General features: G+C 41.1%; 1 protein-coding gene across 1 annotated transcript in view; it reads right to left on the bottom strand.

The window, feature by feature from the left end:
* Nucleotides 1-11374, bottom strand: part of Smp_092950 (hypothetical protein) — a gene marked incomplete at its 5' end in the record, with an annotated part of 52215 nt that extends 40841 nt beyond the window's left edge. Inside the window, 5 exons of the mRNA XM_018792910.1 lie at nt 1377-1434; nt 2849-2954; nt 3839-3946; nt 5177-5717; nt 11191-11374. Of these exons, the coding sequence (XP_018647475.1) occupies nt 1377-1434; nt 2849-2954; nt 3839-3946; nt 5177-5717; nt 11191-11374 (997 nt within the window). The remainder of the gene's footprint in view (nt 1-1376; nt 1435-2848; nt 2955-3838; nt 3947-5176; nt 5718-11190) is intronic.
* Between the last annotated feature and the right edge of the window lie 6284 nt (nt 11375-17658).

Here is a 17658-nt window from a genome sequence, read left to right as displayed (position 1 = left end):
CCTCTAACAGCACTCAAGACCACTGTATTCGTTTTCCAGTTATTATTTATGGTAACGGTTTTTATGTGTGAATGTATTTTTTGTATTCCTGTTATTCAAAAGTTAGTTTAATCAATCTATGTTAGCAGTATATAAGCATATTCTTTGAATAGACAACTTAATTGTCATAATTTAGGTGATTTATGAATACTCCGTGGAGGGAATCAACATTTACTGACTTATCAGTGTACGATCTCACAACAGACTAATATTTGTTTCAAAATTAACCGTCAGTACAAATGAACAGCTCTTTTTTGTAAATGATATAGTCTTTTCAGTGTTGTGTGAAGACTTTAAAATACAATTTCTTAGAGTATAGTGTTTGACAATCGAAGATAGTGATATAACATAATAATGAGGAATAACTATGGTCAAAGGTTAGGATTGACATTTAGTTCATATACATGCTAATCTCTAATTCTAATCCTAAACATAAAACAACTACAATTCTAACCCTAAATCCTAATTCACACCTTAATATTAACCCAGAAAAACATAGTAGAGAAATATTCTTCCGCCTCATGTCTCTGTGCACTTATACGTCATCATTTCCATCTCTCATTCACATATGAGTGTACATCTTTCGTAACCGAACGTTTTGTAAGTATCTGATGTTTTATGGTACGAAATTGATCATCGTATGACCAACGACCAAAATTCTGGCTTGATAAATGTCACCCTAGATTAATATGCGTGCCACAACATTGAATTTCCTCTATTAATCCTAACTGGTTCGATAGTATACTTAGAATTAACTGCTACATATGTGAAAATTAGCAGGTATGATTAATTATAAAAGTGTTATATCTCGAAAAGAATTATGAATGGTAACTTTTGAGGACTATTTATGGACCAATATGATATGTATATTTCCTGTTGTATAAATGTTAAGTAACTTAACTATTCATATTCATGTTTCTTTTATTATAAGCTTTGTTTTGACCTATGAACTTTTACTACACGATTAACCATTTTTGGGTTATGCCCTGTCTATCAATTACTATCTCCCTTATTCACAACCACATTTGGCTAAATCTTGTACAAATGTTGTTTCCTATTTTATGGTACGATGTGGTCTATCTGTTTGGTAAACCCAGTATGTTTGATATAAATGATTCATATCGCAGAGGCTGTTATCGGTGTTCTGGACTTGACAGACAAGACTATGCGGGAAGCAATGACCGAAGAAGGACTCTAGACTGCTCATACATATTTTACGCGTCATTGGTTCGATCGATAAAACACTGCTCTCTAATTGGCGGTAATACCACGTTATACATTACCAGGGCACACAGGCTACAAGTTATAACAAAAAGCAATAATGTCAAACTACATACTTGCGTTATCTTTAGTAATGATATCATTTTCATGACTTTCCAAATGCTGATTTTTATCCTGCGTCGGAGTAATTGTCGAATCATGATTTGAAGTAGTTTCTGGCACATTCATTAATCGAACATCAACATCATCAACATCGTCATCATCATCTAAATCATCGGAACCCAAACCAAATATTCTAATCATCGTTAATGGACAATAATGTTCAGAACCATAGTGTTCAATCAATTCGAACTGTGTCAAAAAAAGAGGTAAAAATGCTGGACCAATAAGAAGACATAGTATTTCTCAATACAATCTCTTATCTTTTAAAAAAATCTACTATGCAAGCTTGAAACTTAACAATCATGTAACTCACAAAGTAAACCTTTATGTACTAGGCTTCCAACCACATTCAACATCTGAAGGGGTAGTCATGTCCGGCCACCCAAACAGAAGTCTAATCACTAAATTGACTACTTGGTGCAGATTACTGTATTAAACTTTAAGTCGAACTCGAAGTGTGAGTGTTAGTAATATTACCTAGCTGATCAAACTGAAGTGCGTGGAGCGTGGTTCGAACCTGAATGGTTCGTACTTTTTTTCAAAGTCAGTCAGTTGAAAAGATAGTGGTGATTATCATTTAGTTCTATTGGTTAATGACAACTTTGTCTCAGTATTTGTAAGTAAGCCATGTGCACTTTGAAGCTATAGAAATTTAAGTCAATTTTACAAGGATGAAGAGGAGCTGGTGTATCCATGTTCAATGTTTGTGGTTTGTTCTTGAAAATAGTTGGAATGTTTACGCATACCGGAACCAGTTTGGGTTCTGAGTGTTGACAAACGAGATCAATCTATGTGCATTGAAAGCCTTAGAGGCCTATGCACTCTTGTTCTATGCTTGTTAAACCTAATCCCTCCATGATAATAATTTTTGATAGCCCTATGTTTAATCATCAGTACCTTTGATAAATTTCACACACTTGCTTGTCCATTATAACTCCTTAGATAAAATCCTAAAGTCTACGCAACTTAGTGTCTCGATACATTATCCAACATTACTTAAAATAAGAGCAAATGGCGATCATACTATAGCATCTTATTATGCTTTTTCATAAAATTAGGATCCACCTTCTTGAATGGATGAAGTCTCTCCTAATCTTCTCATTCGAACTATCGTCGAACTATATACACCTCCACAAAATATCCTAGTAAATATATGAAGCAAAAGGCAGGGAAGCCACACTACAGCAAGCTGGTATGAGTTCCCACTAACTTCGAACAAAGATTCATCTCTGTATTTTAAACTCTACTTGTGATTTCGACTTTGAAACATTACAAATTGTAAACAAAAATAAATGAGAACCTAACAAAGTGAAAACGAATTTATTGTTCTTAATCTTTATACAAAAAGTCAATCAAATGTAACTATAAATAGTATATCCTTTCAGCTGGACGACTAACAACTACAATTCAAATACAATTAACTTACTTTAACATATTTGATCATTTTTCCACTAACAACACTGAAAGACTGTATTCCCTTAACATCTCGGGCGGTGAATGTACCAATCAATTCCCAGGACTTTGCTGGATATCTGCAATGGTTTCGAAAGAGAATTCTCATTAATTTTAAAATAACAGAAATTTTATTTCGTAAAAAGGCTAAGATTAAATCTCATCATCAGCGATACCTGTCTCATCTAATTAGCACATGCTTTTTCTAAAGTATCAGCTGATGATGTCACGTCAAAAAACAATGAAAGACTCGCGATAGAACCATCCAATTTAGAAAATATTACATCAAGTATCATATATAATAATTCTGATTAGTCATTTACATGACCGATACTGGTTTGCACTATTCATTATCTATAAAAATAATCCCTATTATTTCTGCCCTCAAATCCCCTGAAACGGCCGAGAGTGGGGAGAGTTCGCTCTCCCTCTCCGAATGCTCTCACATGGCCACGCGTATATAGCATCTGTCAGGGAAGTCCTACTCTGACTTCTCGTTAAGGGGGTGTTCTCTACGAAATTGAGAGGACGAAAAGCGAATGTCCGGAGCTTTAACCAGGTTGGTGGACACTGCGAGTCCACCTAGGGCAGTTGGAAAACACTGATTCCAAACCAATGGTGTACATGGGTTCCAGTATCCTGAGGGAAAAAATGGCGTAAGAATCAATGGTTGGTCACTGGCTACCATGGGAATGCATCTCCTCACGATGCTCCACTGTCTTGTGGATCAGACCTTTAGGTCAAAGGCTCCGGGTGTGGCTCCCTAAGAAAACCACCTGTTTCAGTTTGGGCATCTGAGAAGTATCCCAGACCTCACACAAATCAAAGATTTGTGCGGCGCATATGTATCTGGTGCTTCCTTGTACCAATATTTATGTGTTTAAATAAATAAATAACAAACTAGTAAACAAAAACTAACCAATTATACATATTAATAGTTGAATTTCTAAAAAAAAACTCTTACCGATCGTTAGCATAAACTCGAAACGATTTCAACCGTGATGAAAATAATTCATAATTTGCCAGTTCTATAGTCCGTAGTTGAACCGGTTGGCATACTTCTAGAACTAACCTATTAAAGGTATAAATTGTAATATACCTTATTATTATTACTACCAAACAACAAGCAAAACATCAACTAATACCTTAAAATATGTAGACATTGAATTGAACTACCTTGTGCATACATCCAGACAACACCTCGAATAAAAATTTAATAGGATGCATCTGAACTGATAAGTGATATCATTGTTTAAAGTTATATAAAAAGCCTTTGTAGAGTAGCGGCTTATTGAATTGCTTAGCCATTAATAATAGATTTTCTGGATAGCCTACTTTATATTTCAAAAATTTTACATTTATATCAATCCATAGTTGGTGACGAATTCTATATTGTTTAATCTGTGATTGTGATTGAATTCTACCGATCAACAATACATTTAGACCAAGCTTCCAAGGCTACTTTTATTCATAGGTAAAAGTCATTTGTAACATCGTAGTTACGAATGCTTATAGCAGATTCCAACATAATTCACTTAACGAAACAGCTTACATATTTCAATCAGACAACCAATCAATCAAGTGCAGATCTATGTACTCAGCTTTGAGTCACATATTCTACAAAGGTTAGCGTAATCTTGGGTGGTGTCCAATTAGAATACTGACAAACGAGCTTCCTATTTGCGAGCCCGACAGGCTAGTTAATTGAGAAGAATAAAAGTTAAGAAAAAGTATTTTATTGGTCAACTGAATCGAGAAGTAACTGCCTACTCACTTATATATTCACATATATAAATAAATCCATTTATATCCCTTAGAAATTTAGGCCACATTTTTCCACCGATGGAGTATCTTATTCCATAGGAAAGGAAACCACGCCTTGACAATTCGCATGGACTCATTATTCGGTCACTGTCTAATTGGCCTAAAGTATCAGCTAGTGACGATACACACTCTCCAAATCTAAGTAAATGAATCAGGGTTGCAGCCTGTGATCTATTGGTTGGAAGTGGACCACTTTACTCACTAAGTCACTACTGCTTTACTTCTATTTATAAATTCCAAGTGTTATACATTTGTAGAATGCAATATCAATTACTTTGGGAAATGCCATTCAAGAAAGCCTAACATACTACAGTTTTAAGAACCAAACCTGCTATTCTATGAAAAAATAAAAATAAATTAACGAAAATCACAAAAACAATGTCTGTTATGCTTAACTCTAATAATACTCCAGGACCGATATATGAAGAAACTTCAAGAATGATAGTATACAAGTATATATACATATTTAAGGTATTACCATTTTTCTTCACTACACGGAACATTCATATATTCATCATTGTTTTCATTGAGTACAGCCTCGGGGTTTTTTATCGCTCTACTGAATCCTAACATCTTTGCACCACAGGCTACAGAAGCGACATTTCTCCGAAGAGTTAAATCAATCTTGCCCGGTGTATGAACAGCATCATTGTTAGTTATTGTTGTCGTTGCTGAGGTGGTGGTGGTAATAACAGGTTGTGAAGTAACATGAGAACTTGATTTGGAATTTGTTTCTGAGTTAGATGTCACAACAGAATTCGTTTGCAAAGACTGATGCTGTTCACTAGCAGAATCTTTTTTGATATTATCGGAAAACGAACTATGATGTGTGAAAACACTTTTTTCTGGTACATCTTGAATGATTTGATTTCTCGAAGATTTAACCGATGGATTAACATCAATATGTGTTTGTAGTACTTTTTCGGATCCCTGAGGAATTTGTGAAGCCTTAATTTTCTGTTCAATGTTGATATCGTAGTCAGGATTGGCCACACCAACATTTTCGACAACTTCACAATCTAAATGGGAAAAATTATCAAAAACTAAGCATAAATAAGTGTACTTCATATAGCATAAATTATCGGAATCGCATATAGGTAATTTTAGTGCTATTTCACTCTAAATACTGTTGATATCAACCTCAAAAATATATAAATAATGAATGCAGCTCACTCACCAAACGCTTGTGGCCAGACTATTTATGTAAGCATTCATACTATCTGACTGTTTACTATTATTTTCAACTGGAAAACTATTAGACTAGAGACAGTATGAATCGATTAATAGAACCTCAACTGATATTTAACGACAATGTGGCTAAATAATAATCTGTCATGAAACCGAATTACTAACGCGAGCCAACAAACGAACAGATATCAGAAAACAAGACAACTGGTAGCATTACGAGTTTCTTTCGATAGCGGAAAAATATGCTTACACACAAAATATTACCTTCAAAAACAAACACGATTAGAACTCATTTGACATACAAGTGACTGAAGGATATGGATTTTGTAGATCACTAGTATAATAGAATTAAAGCGTAACTACCGGACTTAATTCTTATCACATCAATGACACACAATTAACTTATGTCGGCCGCCAAATGACCTGATACGGTTGAGGGTCGGGAGAGTCCGTTCGCCCTCTTGAATCGCTCTCACATGGCCACGCGTATACAACCACTATCAGGAAAATCCAACTCACTGCCTTCTCGTGGCAGGGGTGTTCTCTACACAATTGAGAGGATGAAAAGCGAATGTCTGACGCTTCAATTAGGTTGGTGTACACGGATCACCTACGTAGGGGAGTTGGAAAACCCTGACTCCAGATCAATGGTGCACATGTGTTCCAGTATCCTGAAGGAACAAATGGCGTATGGACCTATTGTTGGTCACCGGCTACCATGGGACTGCATCTCCTGAAGTTTCTCCACCGCCCTGTGGATTAGACGTTTAGGTCGAAGGCTCCGGGTGTGGTCCCCTAAGAAAACTGCCTGCTTCAGTTTGGACACCTGGGCAGCATCACAGCCCTCGCGCAAATCAGTGATAATTCTTACTAGCCTCATTGCTATTGTGTGGCGCATATGTATCTGGTACCCTCTCGTACCAATGTTTGTGTTTAAATAAATAGATAAATAATTTATATTGATTGGTAGGAGTCAATATCCGAGAAGCCTTGCATCTACATTTCGTGTGAGTCGGCAGTCATCAGCAAGGTACAACCCATATCTCATTTATTTATTTATTTATTTAAACACATATATATTGGTACAAAAGGGCACCAGGTACATATGCGCCACACAAAATAATGAAAGTAGGAAGAGAAGGGATGAAAAGATAAGGCGGACTGAAATGTACAACCAGAAGACTCTTTCAGTTAGGAAAGTTAGAGCCATTCTTTATGTAGAAAGTAAAAAGAAGGTTGCAGCAGGATCGCCACTGACTTCTATTCTGAGCCATATCTGATAACGTCTCTAGCCACTGTGTTGCACCATCTCTCGGACCCCAACCAAGGAGTCGTGAAGGACCAACAGAAGCTAGCCCTTTGCAGTTCTCTTTCATGCCACGACACCATGTCATACACTGACCTCCTCTCCGCTTTTTCCAACCAGTCCCAGAGTCGGCAAATAATGCACGACGTGGAAGTCTCTGGGACGACATTCGTTAAACATGTCCAAGCCACCGAAGTCGGTGTTTCAAGATGGTGACACCAATTGAATTATCGTCTCTGCGCCCGAACACACGATGCCGAACCTCTGCATTACTAACATGGTGTTGCCACTGGATGTCAGCAATCCTTCGGAGACAACGATGATCGAACACAGAGAGACGTCTAACATCCTCAACTCGGAGAGGCCAGGTTTCACAAGCATAGAGCAAAACTGCTCTCACCGACGCGTTGTAGATCCGACCTTTTACAGCCAGACTAACATCACGAAGGCGCCAAAGATGGCCCAGATTGGCATAAGCCGCTCTGGCTTTCATTATACGTGCATCAATCTCATCACTCACGCCACCACCAGCACTTATATAGCTACCTAGATACACGAACTTCTCAACTACTTCGATCTCCTCACCATCCAGGGTGAGTACAGGATTAGAATCCTGCCAGTCTTGTAGGAGTACTTTGCACTTGGAGGGTGCAAAGCACATGCCGTACCTGCGGACACTGATTGCCAACTGATTAAGTGCTGATTGCATGCCTTGGGCATTATCGCACAGTAAGACAATATCATCCGCATACTCAAGGTCGAGAAGTCGTTCTCCAGGCAACAGATCCACACCGCCATTACTTACATCCACCAGAGCTGTTTCCAGGATGTCGTCGATGGCAAAGTTGAAGAGGAATGGTGAGATCGGGCAACCATGCCTAACCCCACTGCTCGAATGGAACAAGGGAGAAAGGTGGTTGTATGCCCTCACTCTGCCTGAGGTGTTCGTATACAGGGCCTTTAAGATGTTAATGAGCTTCTCAGGCACACCCTTCTTCAATAGACAATCCCAGAGAACAGTCCTGTCCAACGAATCGAAGGCCGCCCTGATATCAAGAAACACTACGATTGTTGGCCTGCGATAAGTATGACGGTGTTCTAACATTTGGCGGAGGGTGAAGATGTGATCAATGCATCCTCGACCAGAACGAAAACCAGCCTGCTCCTCGCGAGTCAATCGTTCTCGGGTTTTAAACAACCCACGAAGAATGATAGAAGCCAATAGTTTGGACGCAATCGAAAGTAGACTTATCCCCCGATAGTTATTGCAGGAACAACGTGAACCCTTTTTAAAGATAGGGACGACTATTGACTCATTCCATGATGTTGGAACACTTTCTTGCTCCCAAACCTTTCCAAACAACACCGTCAGTTCCTTAGTCAGAAAGTCGCCACCATCTTTAAAAAGAGCCGGAGGTAAGTCATCTGGGCCAGGTGATTTGTAACGTTTCAAGAGTTGGAGTTCCTTGCGAACTTCCGCCTCGTTTGGTGGAACAGTCGTCACCGGCCATGGGGGGCAGGACAAGCTGGTTGATGTTGCCGGAGCAGCAGACCAGTTGAACTGCCCTTCGAAAAATTCCGCCCATCGTCCAAGACGTCGGGAGATGTTAGTGATTGGCATCCCATCATCCTCGTAGATTGTTTCACTCACACCAGACTTCTTGCTGCCAGTGGCTCGGATGAGTTGGAAGAGCTTCCGGCAGTTACCAGATGCAGCTGCTGCTTCCATCTCATCAGCACGCTCCGACCACCAGGCTTCTCGGTCCTTACTCAAGCTTTGCCCGATTTCATTACGTAACAGCCTTCGTTTGTGGTCAAACTCACGGTCACCCGGAGTAGACCGACAGGCTTCCATCAGTTGTAAGGAGCCAGAAGAAACCCAGTGCTTGTAAGCGGGACGTTTCGCGAAGCCGCAAGCGGCTTTACTCGCCATTTTCATGGCGTCGTGAAGATGCAACCAATGCTCATCTATACTTTTCGGTGGGATGGTAGCTAGCCTAGAGGCTAGCTCCGCTCGATACTTACTTGCAACAGAAGTTGCAGCCAGTTTACTAATATCAATCCGTTGGTGGTGGTCAATCCTTCGGCCACTGAAAAGTAAGGTGAGATTGGCGCAGACCAGGGCATGATCAGACTCCAGATAGGTACTCCAAAAGGAGCGGCAGTCTTGTACACAACCACGCCAGCGGTAGCTGATCGCGATGTGATCAATCTGAGTCCAGGCTTGGGATGCAGAGGGAGGACGCCAGGTGGCACACCGGCGATGACTGTGCCGGAAGTTAGTGCTGGCCAGAAACAGGTTGTAGTCTGTGCACAGTTGCAGCAAACGGTCCCCGTTATCTGTCCTGCGACCAACAAGTCCCCATCGGCCACCTAGACGACTCTCTTCTGTGCCTAGACGCCCGACCTGTTCATTCAAGTCTCCGGCTAGTACTACAATATCTGTCGAACGCGCTTTCTGGAGAAGAACTGTTAACTGATGGTAAAACTCATCCTTGATTGCATCCGGGCTGCAATCTGTCGGGGTATAGGCGGAGATGACGAAAAGACACCGTTTCTCACGCCGATTTCTTCTCACTTTGATGGAACTTTCTAATCTAACAGCACATAACCGACTGTTAATGGGGATCCAATCGATTAGTGCTGCCTCAGCCCTAGCGCTTAGTGCGACACCAACGCCAGCAAGACCAGACGAAGATGCCACAGGGTCCCCGGATAAGCGCACGTGGAACAAGCTTTTCGAGGCGACAGATGGAGAGCGGATTTGTAGTACTTCACTAGTCTTGAATACGGGTCTCGGATAGACAACAAACATCAACATTAAGACCTTCCAAAGACATAGCCAGCCCTATCTGTTGTCCGATCTGCATTAGTGTGCGAACGTTGAAGGAAGCCAGCTTGAACGGCGTACGTGGTTTCAGAAAGACTGCCTCAGTATTCATTATCGGTGGAAGCATTCACTTTCAACCAGACAGTGACTGGAGATCGTTTAGATAGGACAGATTTTCCACCATTGGCGAGCTGCTGCATAAGTTGAAGAGTAAGGTTACGCAAATTGGGGATAAAAGGGGGTGAATTAGCGATATGGTAAGTAATAATAATAATAATAATAATAATAATAATAATGTAAATTGTCTTGCTTATAATATGAGCAGGAATAGAATCGTCAGTAGAGTTCATCATTTCATTCATTTGTGTGTGGGCTGTGATACTGCCCGGGTGCCCAAACCGAAGCAGATGGTTTTCTTAGAGGACCACACCCCGAGCCTTTGACCAAAAGATCTGATCCACAAGGCAGTGGAGCATCGTGAGGAGATGCAGTCCCATGGTAGCCGTTGACCAATGACAGGTTCTTCCGCCATTCGTTCCATCAGGATACTGGAGCCCATGTGCACCATTGGTTTGGAATCAGGGTTTTCCAACTCCCCTAGGTGAACTCGCCATGTCCACCAACCCGGTTAAAGCGCCGGACATTCGCTTTTCGTCCTCTCACTTTCGTAAACAACAGTAGTTCCACGAGAAGGCAGTGAGTAGGACTTCCCTGGCAGAGGCTATATATTCGCTGGCCATGTGAGAGCATTTCGAGAGGGAGAGTAGACTCTCCCTACTCTCGGCCGTACCAGGGCATTTGGGGGCACCCATATCTCAGGGAGACTAACGATATTGGTGACCGCAAACTCACATCACCTTAGTGTCAAAGACGTTACCACTGAAATGGACAGACCGACAAATCTCCTTAAGACTGAGATTCACATAGATTGCCTCCTCGCAAGTGGTCGATTTCATGACCATTCAGTTACCAATCAGTAATCAAGCAGTGTAAAATGTTTATAATCAAGACCATACGGCATGAAAGTGTTTCTTGACTTGACCACTTTCGTTTTCTGGTTATCGAAAACATACTTAATATGCAACTAATATAATAACAAGAACACAGCCTCTCAATATGGTATATATCAAATTTTGATAACTAACAAACAAAACTAAAACACACGAACCTTGCCCTTTACGTGATTGTGACCTTTCTGAAACCATTGCATGGAATTCATTGAAAGTTGGAATTTCATGTGTGTTAATACCTTCTGCAGCAACTGAATCCAATGAAGGCAGTTCTTTTAGAATAGACTCCCGAACATTTTTGTGGTCAAGTCCAGCTGATTCCTGATTTGTCCTGGGAGGCATTATGGACCTACCTGATAAGTGATCTTCCCCTGAAGATTCCTGGTTGTCTGATGAATCCAGAGACCCAGAAGCTTTTTGGCTGAGAACCACATTTCCCTCGTCCACTGAGGTAGTATGTGTCTGAATAAGACCGATTATCCACAGATTAGTAAGAGAAAATAACTCGATTACGTCAAAGTAGTTGCATGTTATGTGCAAAATATGGTTAAAATCACCCTGGGAAATCTATCCATGTGGAATCAGCGAAATAAAGATATCCAGTCGATTTTTTAATTATGAGGATCGTGGTATTAACAGGGAAGTTAAAAAAAACTAGCTTCAAATTTCGACATAAGCTTTTTCTTAGATCAGATTGACTGAACTTCGACCACATATCACATTGTGCACAAGTGGCAAAGATCATAGACTTTAGTTTGCCTATTCCTAGTCGAAAGATCTGTTTTAATATGGACAACTTTGTGTATCAACAGAACCATAAAACATTCTTATATCTGCATCCCAAAACTTATAATTTGTGAAGTGTCCTAAGAAACGCTACCCAGACATGACTTGATGCTCTCCAAAATAACATATATCACGTTTTGGAACTTTTTTAACTAACGACTACATCAACCAACCATTAGGAGTAGTGTTACTCTGAACTCACCTCGAAATCCCGAATCGACTGAGCATCCATGTCACCAGGACTATGATCATTCATAAATTCAAAGTAAAAAAGTAAACCTACTTTACATTATCCTTTGTGTCATGGTATTTTGATCTATCGACCCAATATTAAACTATTATAAAGCCTACTTACCGGTCGCCAACAAAGTCCTCAGCATTATCCAACCCATTGAGATCCCCTTCTGAAAGTTTTACAACTAAGCATTGAGAATATATAAGAAGAAAACTTTGAAAGGGTCACTAGATAAACAATTAAGTTGACATACAACAAAAATGACATAAATCCCATCAGTGTTTCTGTTTATTTGAATTGTTCATGGTCATCTTTAGAGAAGTTTAAAACGACAAGGTTATTGAGCAATATTACTTGGAGTATCCCCCCACACAAGCGCTGGATAGCGTAACCATTAAAGAACTCGATGTCTTTGGTCTGCTAGTTAAGCTTGACATAGGTAAATCCACTGGACCCGATGAACTGCATCCTAGGTTACTAAAGGAATTAGCTAACTTTGTTGCGAACCCTTTAAGTGTATGTTTTAATCTATCCGTAACCCAAGGTCGTCTACCAAAAGACTGGAAGAACGCCATAGTAAGTCCAGTCTTCAAAACAGGTACAAAACATAAGCCTGAGAATTACCGACCCATTAGCCTAACTAGTGTGGTTGTTAAAATCTTAGAAAAGATTATTCGGAAGGAGCTGTTAAAGTATCTCGATGAAAACCGGATCCTCTCCGAAAAGCAGCATGGCTTTAGAACAGGTTACTCTTGTCTCACAAACTTATTGGTCGCTCGTGAAAGCTGGTGCGCTCCTAAGGACCAAAAGTTACCTATAGACGTAGCTTACATCGATTTCAGCAAAGCTTTCGACAAAGTTCCGCATAACCGGCTATTATATAAGCTAAGGAATGTCGGGATTGGAGGCAATCTATTGATGTGGATAAAAGACTTCCTGGTTGGGCGTCAACAAAGAGTAAGGGTGAACTCCAAGTTGTCTAGCTGGGAAACTGTGCTTAGTGGAGTCCCCCAGGGTACAGTTTTGGGGCCAGTGTTATTCCTCCTGTACGTAAATGATCTCCCTCGTCTACTATCGTCATCGGTCTTACTCTATGCTGATGATGTCAAGATATGGAGAGCGATACAAAGCAAGGGCGGTAGCTTAGAACTTCAAAATGACCTGGAGAGATTATCTGAATGGTCCCAAACCTGGCAATTGCCGATAAACACTTCCAAGTGTATTGTGATGCATATTGGCCACCAGGGTACAGATACATACACGATGAATAACACTGAGTTACCTACTGTTCAGGCACACAATGACTTAGGCGTCATCGTTAGTCAAGACTTAAAGACTACTGCACACTGCCGTGCAATAGCCGCCAAAGGTTTTAGGACTTTATGGTCCATACGCAGGGCTTTTAAGCATCTTGACGCGAAAACGTTTCTGACTTTGTATACAGTGTTCGTGTGGTGTGGTCTACTTATATCCATATAAGTAGTATATGGTGTGGGTCAGACATAGAATGTATTTTGGCAGAAGACCGATGAGGAAAGAACTGAAATGAAACGCAAACGTCTGGAAAATGCATGAGCAATGGAATAAGAGAAGAAACAGTGAAGATTGAAACAATTGGTTGTTAATTTGCAAATTGACTGTTCATTGTTTGGTAATCAGAATTTATTGAGATAGTCTGTAATCTTTGCTTAAATACATTCGATTGTCCCCAGTCGTGTTCTGTTCACTACATTTGGTGTCGCTGCCAACCAGGAGGAGGAAGGGTGCTGTTCTGCGGACGCCACTGCGGGTCTGGAGTTGAGGTGCTAGTTGGGGCAGTCTGGTGTGGGGAGTTGGCGTCGAGTGGAGTGTTCTGGCGGGGCGGCGTTGGCTGTAGCGGGTGCTGTCGACGGAGAGGAGCAGTGGGACGTGCGGCGGCTGGGCGGACATCGGATGTAGATGGCTCAGCAGGCCGGTGGAGTACGGGTGTTGAACGTCCCGGGTGCCGGGTGGATGCGGATGTTGGTGCCCCGGCAGGTCGACGGAGCTATGGAGGTCAGCGCGCCGCAGACTCGACATTCTGACGGAGAGTTTGGCACAGACTGCAGTGAAAGAAGATAGTGGCATGGCGAGCAGAACCACCGCATGTACGAATGCTTTAAAGGGGGGACGAGTGTGGTGTGGTCTACTTATATCCATATAAGTAGTATATGGTGTGGGTCAGACATAGAATGTATTTTGGCAGAAGACCGATGAGGAAAGAACTGAAATGAAACGCAAACGTCTGGAAAATGCATGAGCAATGGAATAAGAGAAGAAACAGTGAAGATTGAAACAATTGGTTGTTAATTTGCAAATTGACTGTTCATTGTTTGGTAATCAGAATTTATTGAGATAGTCTGTAATCTTTGCTTAAATACATTCGATTGTCCCCAGTCGTGTTCTGTTCACTACATTCGTACGCCCTAAACTTGAGTACTGCATACAAGCAGCTAGCCCCTGCCTAAAAAATGACAGTGAACTCTTGGAAAGGGTTCAAAGAATAGCAACTAAGCTGATTCCCGGAATAGCGAACCTCCCGTATGGTACTAGACTGACCAAGCTAAACCTATTCCCGCTGTCATATAGAAGAATCAGAGGCGACTTGATTACAGTTTTCAAATTGCTTAATGACAAATTTGCACCTGATATGCCCTCATTTTTCTTGTCTTCCAAAACAGAAAATCTACGAGGACACTCCAAAAAAGTTCACAAGCCCCGAACGAATTACTTGTCAGCTGACTACCGACTTTCCCATCGAATAATCAACGAGTGGAATTCATTACCTCAGCACGTGGTTGAGGCTCCATCCGTCGACTCCTTCAAAAGAAAGTTGGACCAGCTGAGAGACCATCATTGCCAGGACTAACACAGGCCATCAAGCCTCCTGTCCTTTCCAAACTGAAACATCAATGGGTTGTAGAAAATGGACTTAACGAAGTTGAATGTAAAAGTCAAATTTTTAATGCAAGTAAGATATTGATTGTTGCTTACAAAGAGCAAAAGAAACAAAATGTTTAAGTTATCGCTAGTCCTAAAGATGACGACAAAAATTAGTCATCGGTGTGTGGCGGTAAATAAATCCTCAAAAACAATAGTCTTCCAAAATTTGACGCTCACCACACTAGTTTTAGTGGACTCACCTAGCTAAATGCGCTCGGTCATGCATCAGCACCAGATCACGAGTGAGAACGGCGTGCTCAACGTCTCCTACAATTGCTAAAAAGATTTGATGAGTCGATCCATGATATATTGATAACCTTTCAAATATACCTTCGAACACCTTCGCTTCTGACTTCTGATTTAACTGGGTTGGCACGTCTCGATTATAGTAGGTTGTAGTCGTAAATAAATCCCCAAAATCACATTGTGCGTATGTTGATGTCTGCTTGATAGCTATTCCGGACAGAGAATCCCATCTCCAGCATCTGGACATTGTGTTCGAACGACTGCATTACTGTAAACATTCAGAAATGCCAAATTGGAACCGACTCCCTAGATTTCCTAGGACACACTATTGTTGCTCAATGCATCCGACTTCTTAGAAGCAAAGTGGCGGCCATTCTGCATTACCCCAAACCGATCACATTTAACGGTCTTGTAAGTTTCTATAGACGTTTCATGCGCGTTCTTTATGAAACCGCTAACAGACCAACTTCGTGGAAATGCGAAATCAATTATTCTAAACGACACCGCGCGAAAAGCATTCTCCACAATTAAGGGACTCATCGCAAGGGCAACCCTGCTAGCACATCAGGACACTCAAGCGCCCATTAGTATCGCCGCACACGCATTCGACTGAGCGATTGGAGGAGTCTTACAACAATGGGTAAACCACTATTGGCAACCTTTACGAATTTTCTCTAGACGGTTACTGGACACTGAATCAAGGTACAGCACTTTCGGTAGGAAACTCCTAGCTATGTATTGTGCTGTATGGTATTTCCAACATTCCATCGAAGGAAGAGAATCCACACTTTTTACCGATCACAAACCTCCTACCTTCTCTTCGAGCTCATCCGCAGACAAGTACTCACCTCGAGAGTCTCGACAACTCGACTACATTTCGCAGTTTACTTCAGACATACAACACATTTCTGGAGCTAACAATGTAGTCGCGGACGCTTTGTCTCGAATAAGTTCCTTGAACAGTTTCCAAGGAATCGACCTTCTTAAACTCGCTCAGCTTCAAAAAGAAGACACTGATCTTCAGCACGAGTTATTCTCGACAATTCCAAAACTGCGCATTAGACAGATGGGAACAGGTAAGGAAACCTTACTGTGTGACACATCTGCAGGTAGGGATCGTCCAATCGTGCCGAAACATTGTCGACGCAACGTCTTCAATACGTTGCACAAACTTCCACCCGTCTCACTACGTGTTCGCAATGCAGTGAAAGCTGACATTGGATACACTGAATCTCAACTCGTTTATGAAACGACACTCCGACTCCCAGAGGAACTCGTGTATCCTTCATCTTCTTCAATGAACATGGATCCCAACTCCTCCACGAGCAGGCTGACAGACGCAATGCGTTTCCACTCGACCTCGATCAACAGATGTTTTCGTTCAACCTAACTTACGACATAGTACACATGTCTTCGTTCGTCGAGACTTACATCGACGACCCCTCGAACCAGCATACGAAGGATCCTTCAAAGTTCTTCAGCGTGAACCTAAGTACTATACAGCCGATAAGAACGGCAGTAACGATGGAATCAGTATCGATCGCCTCAAAGCAACGTATTTAGAATGAAATCCTATCGATATGCACTTACATTTTCTTTTTTTCCTTTCCAGGGCTGCTGGAAAAGACGATAAAAAGAACGATGAAGTTTACGATGAACCGCCTTCGTCGATTTTTCTTCGGTACAATCGAACGACACGGCCCCTACACTTGTAGTATCCCATCCGATAGCCGACACGCACGTTGATACTTCGTCAGCGTCTGAAAATAAACTTAAGACAACGCGTTCTGGAAGAAGAGCAAGATTTCCAGAACTCCTTGTATTATATACAACAAAAAAATTTAATAATAACCCGAAAAATTTCTAATCGCTTTTACGCTATCGCATGTGTATGAGTTTATCAACTCTTTTTTCGCTCGCTTTGTATCTTTACGTGCGTACGAATGTATTTTGATATGCACTTATATTTTCCTTTTTTCCAGGGAAGCTGGAAAAGACGATAAAAAGAATGATGAAGTTTACGAGGGACCAAAATTTTCATTGTGCTTTGTTTCCTTAATACTATTTTGCATTTCATGGCCCGTTTTGGTTAGGAAAGACGACCAGACGCTGCTGAACATAACAAGCTATCAGAAGAGTGTTTACCAACGACAAAATCGTTGGGTTTGAACTTCTAGCTGGTCAAGTCGTAGGGTCATCACCGCCTAACTAGGGGGTGAGTGATCTGTAGCTGTAAATAAATCCCCAAAATCAATATCTCTTTAAGTATTCGACATTGGTTATTGTCCACATTATTTTTAATGAACTCATCTACCTAAAGGCGCTTGGTCATGCATCTGCACCAGTTCACGAGTTGGAACAGCGGGCTCAATGTCCCCTGCGATCATCAGCCAGATTA

This window comes from Schistosoma mansoni, chromosome 1 (genome assembly GCF_000237925.1).
Source record: "Schistosoma mansoni strain Puerto Rico chromosome 1, complete genome".
In the NCBI taxonomy this organism is placed as follows: domain Eukaryota; kingdom Metazoa; phylum Platyhelminthes; class Trematoda; order Strigeidida; family Schistosomatidae; genus Schistosoma; species Schistosoma mansoni.
The sequence above is the reverse complement of the archived record's forward strand: the minus strand, read 5'-3'. Positions and strand labels throughout refer to the sequence as shown.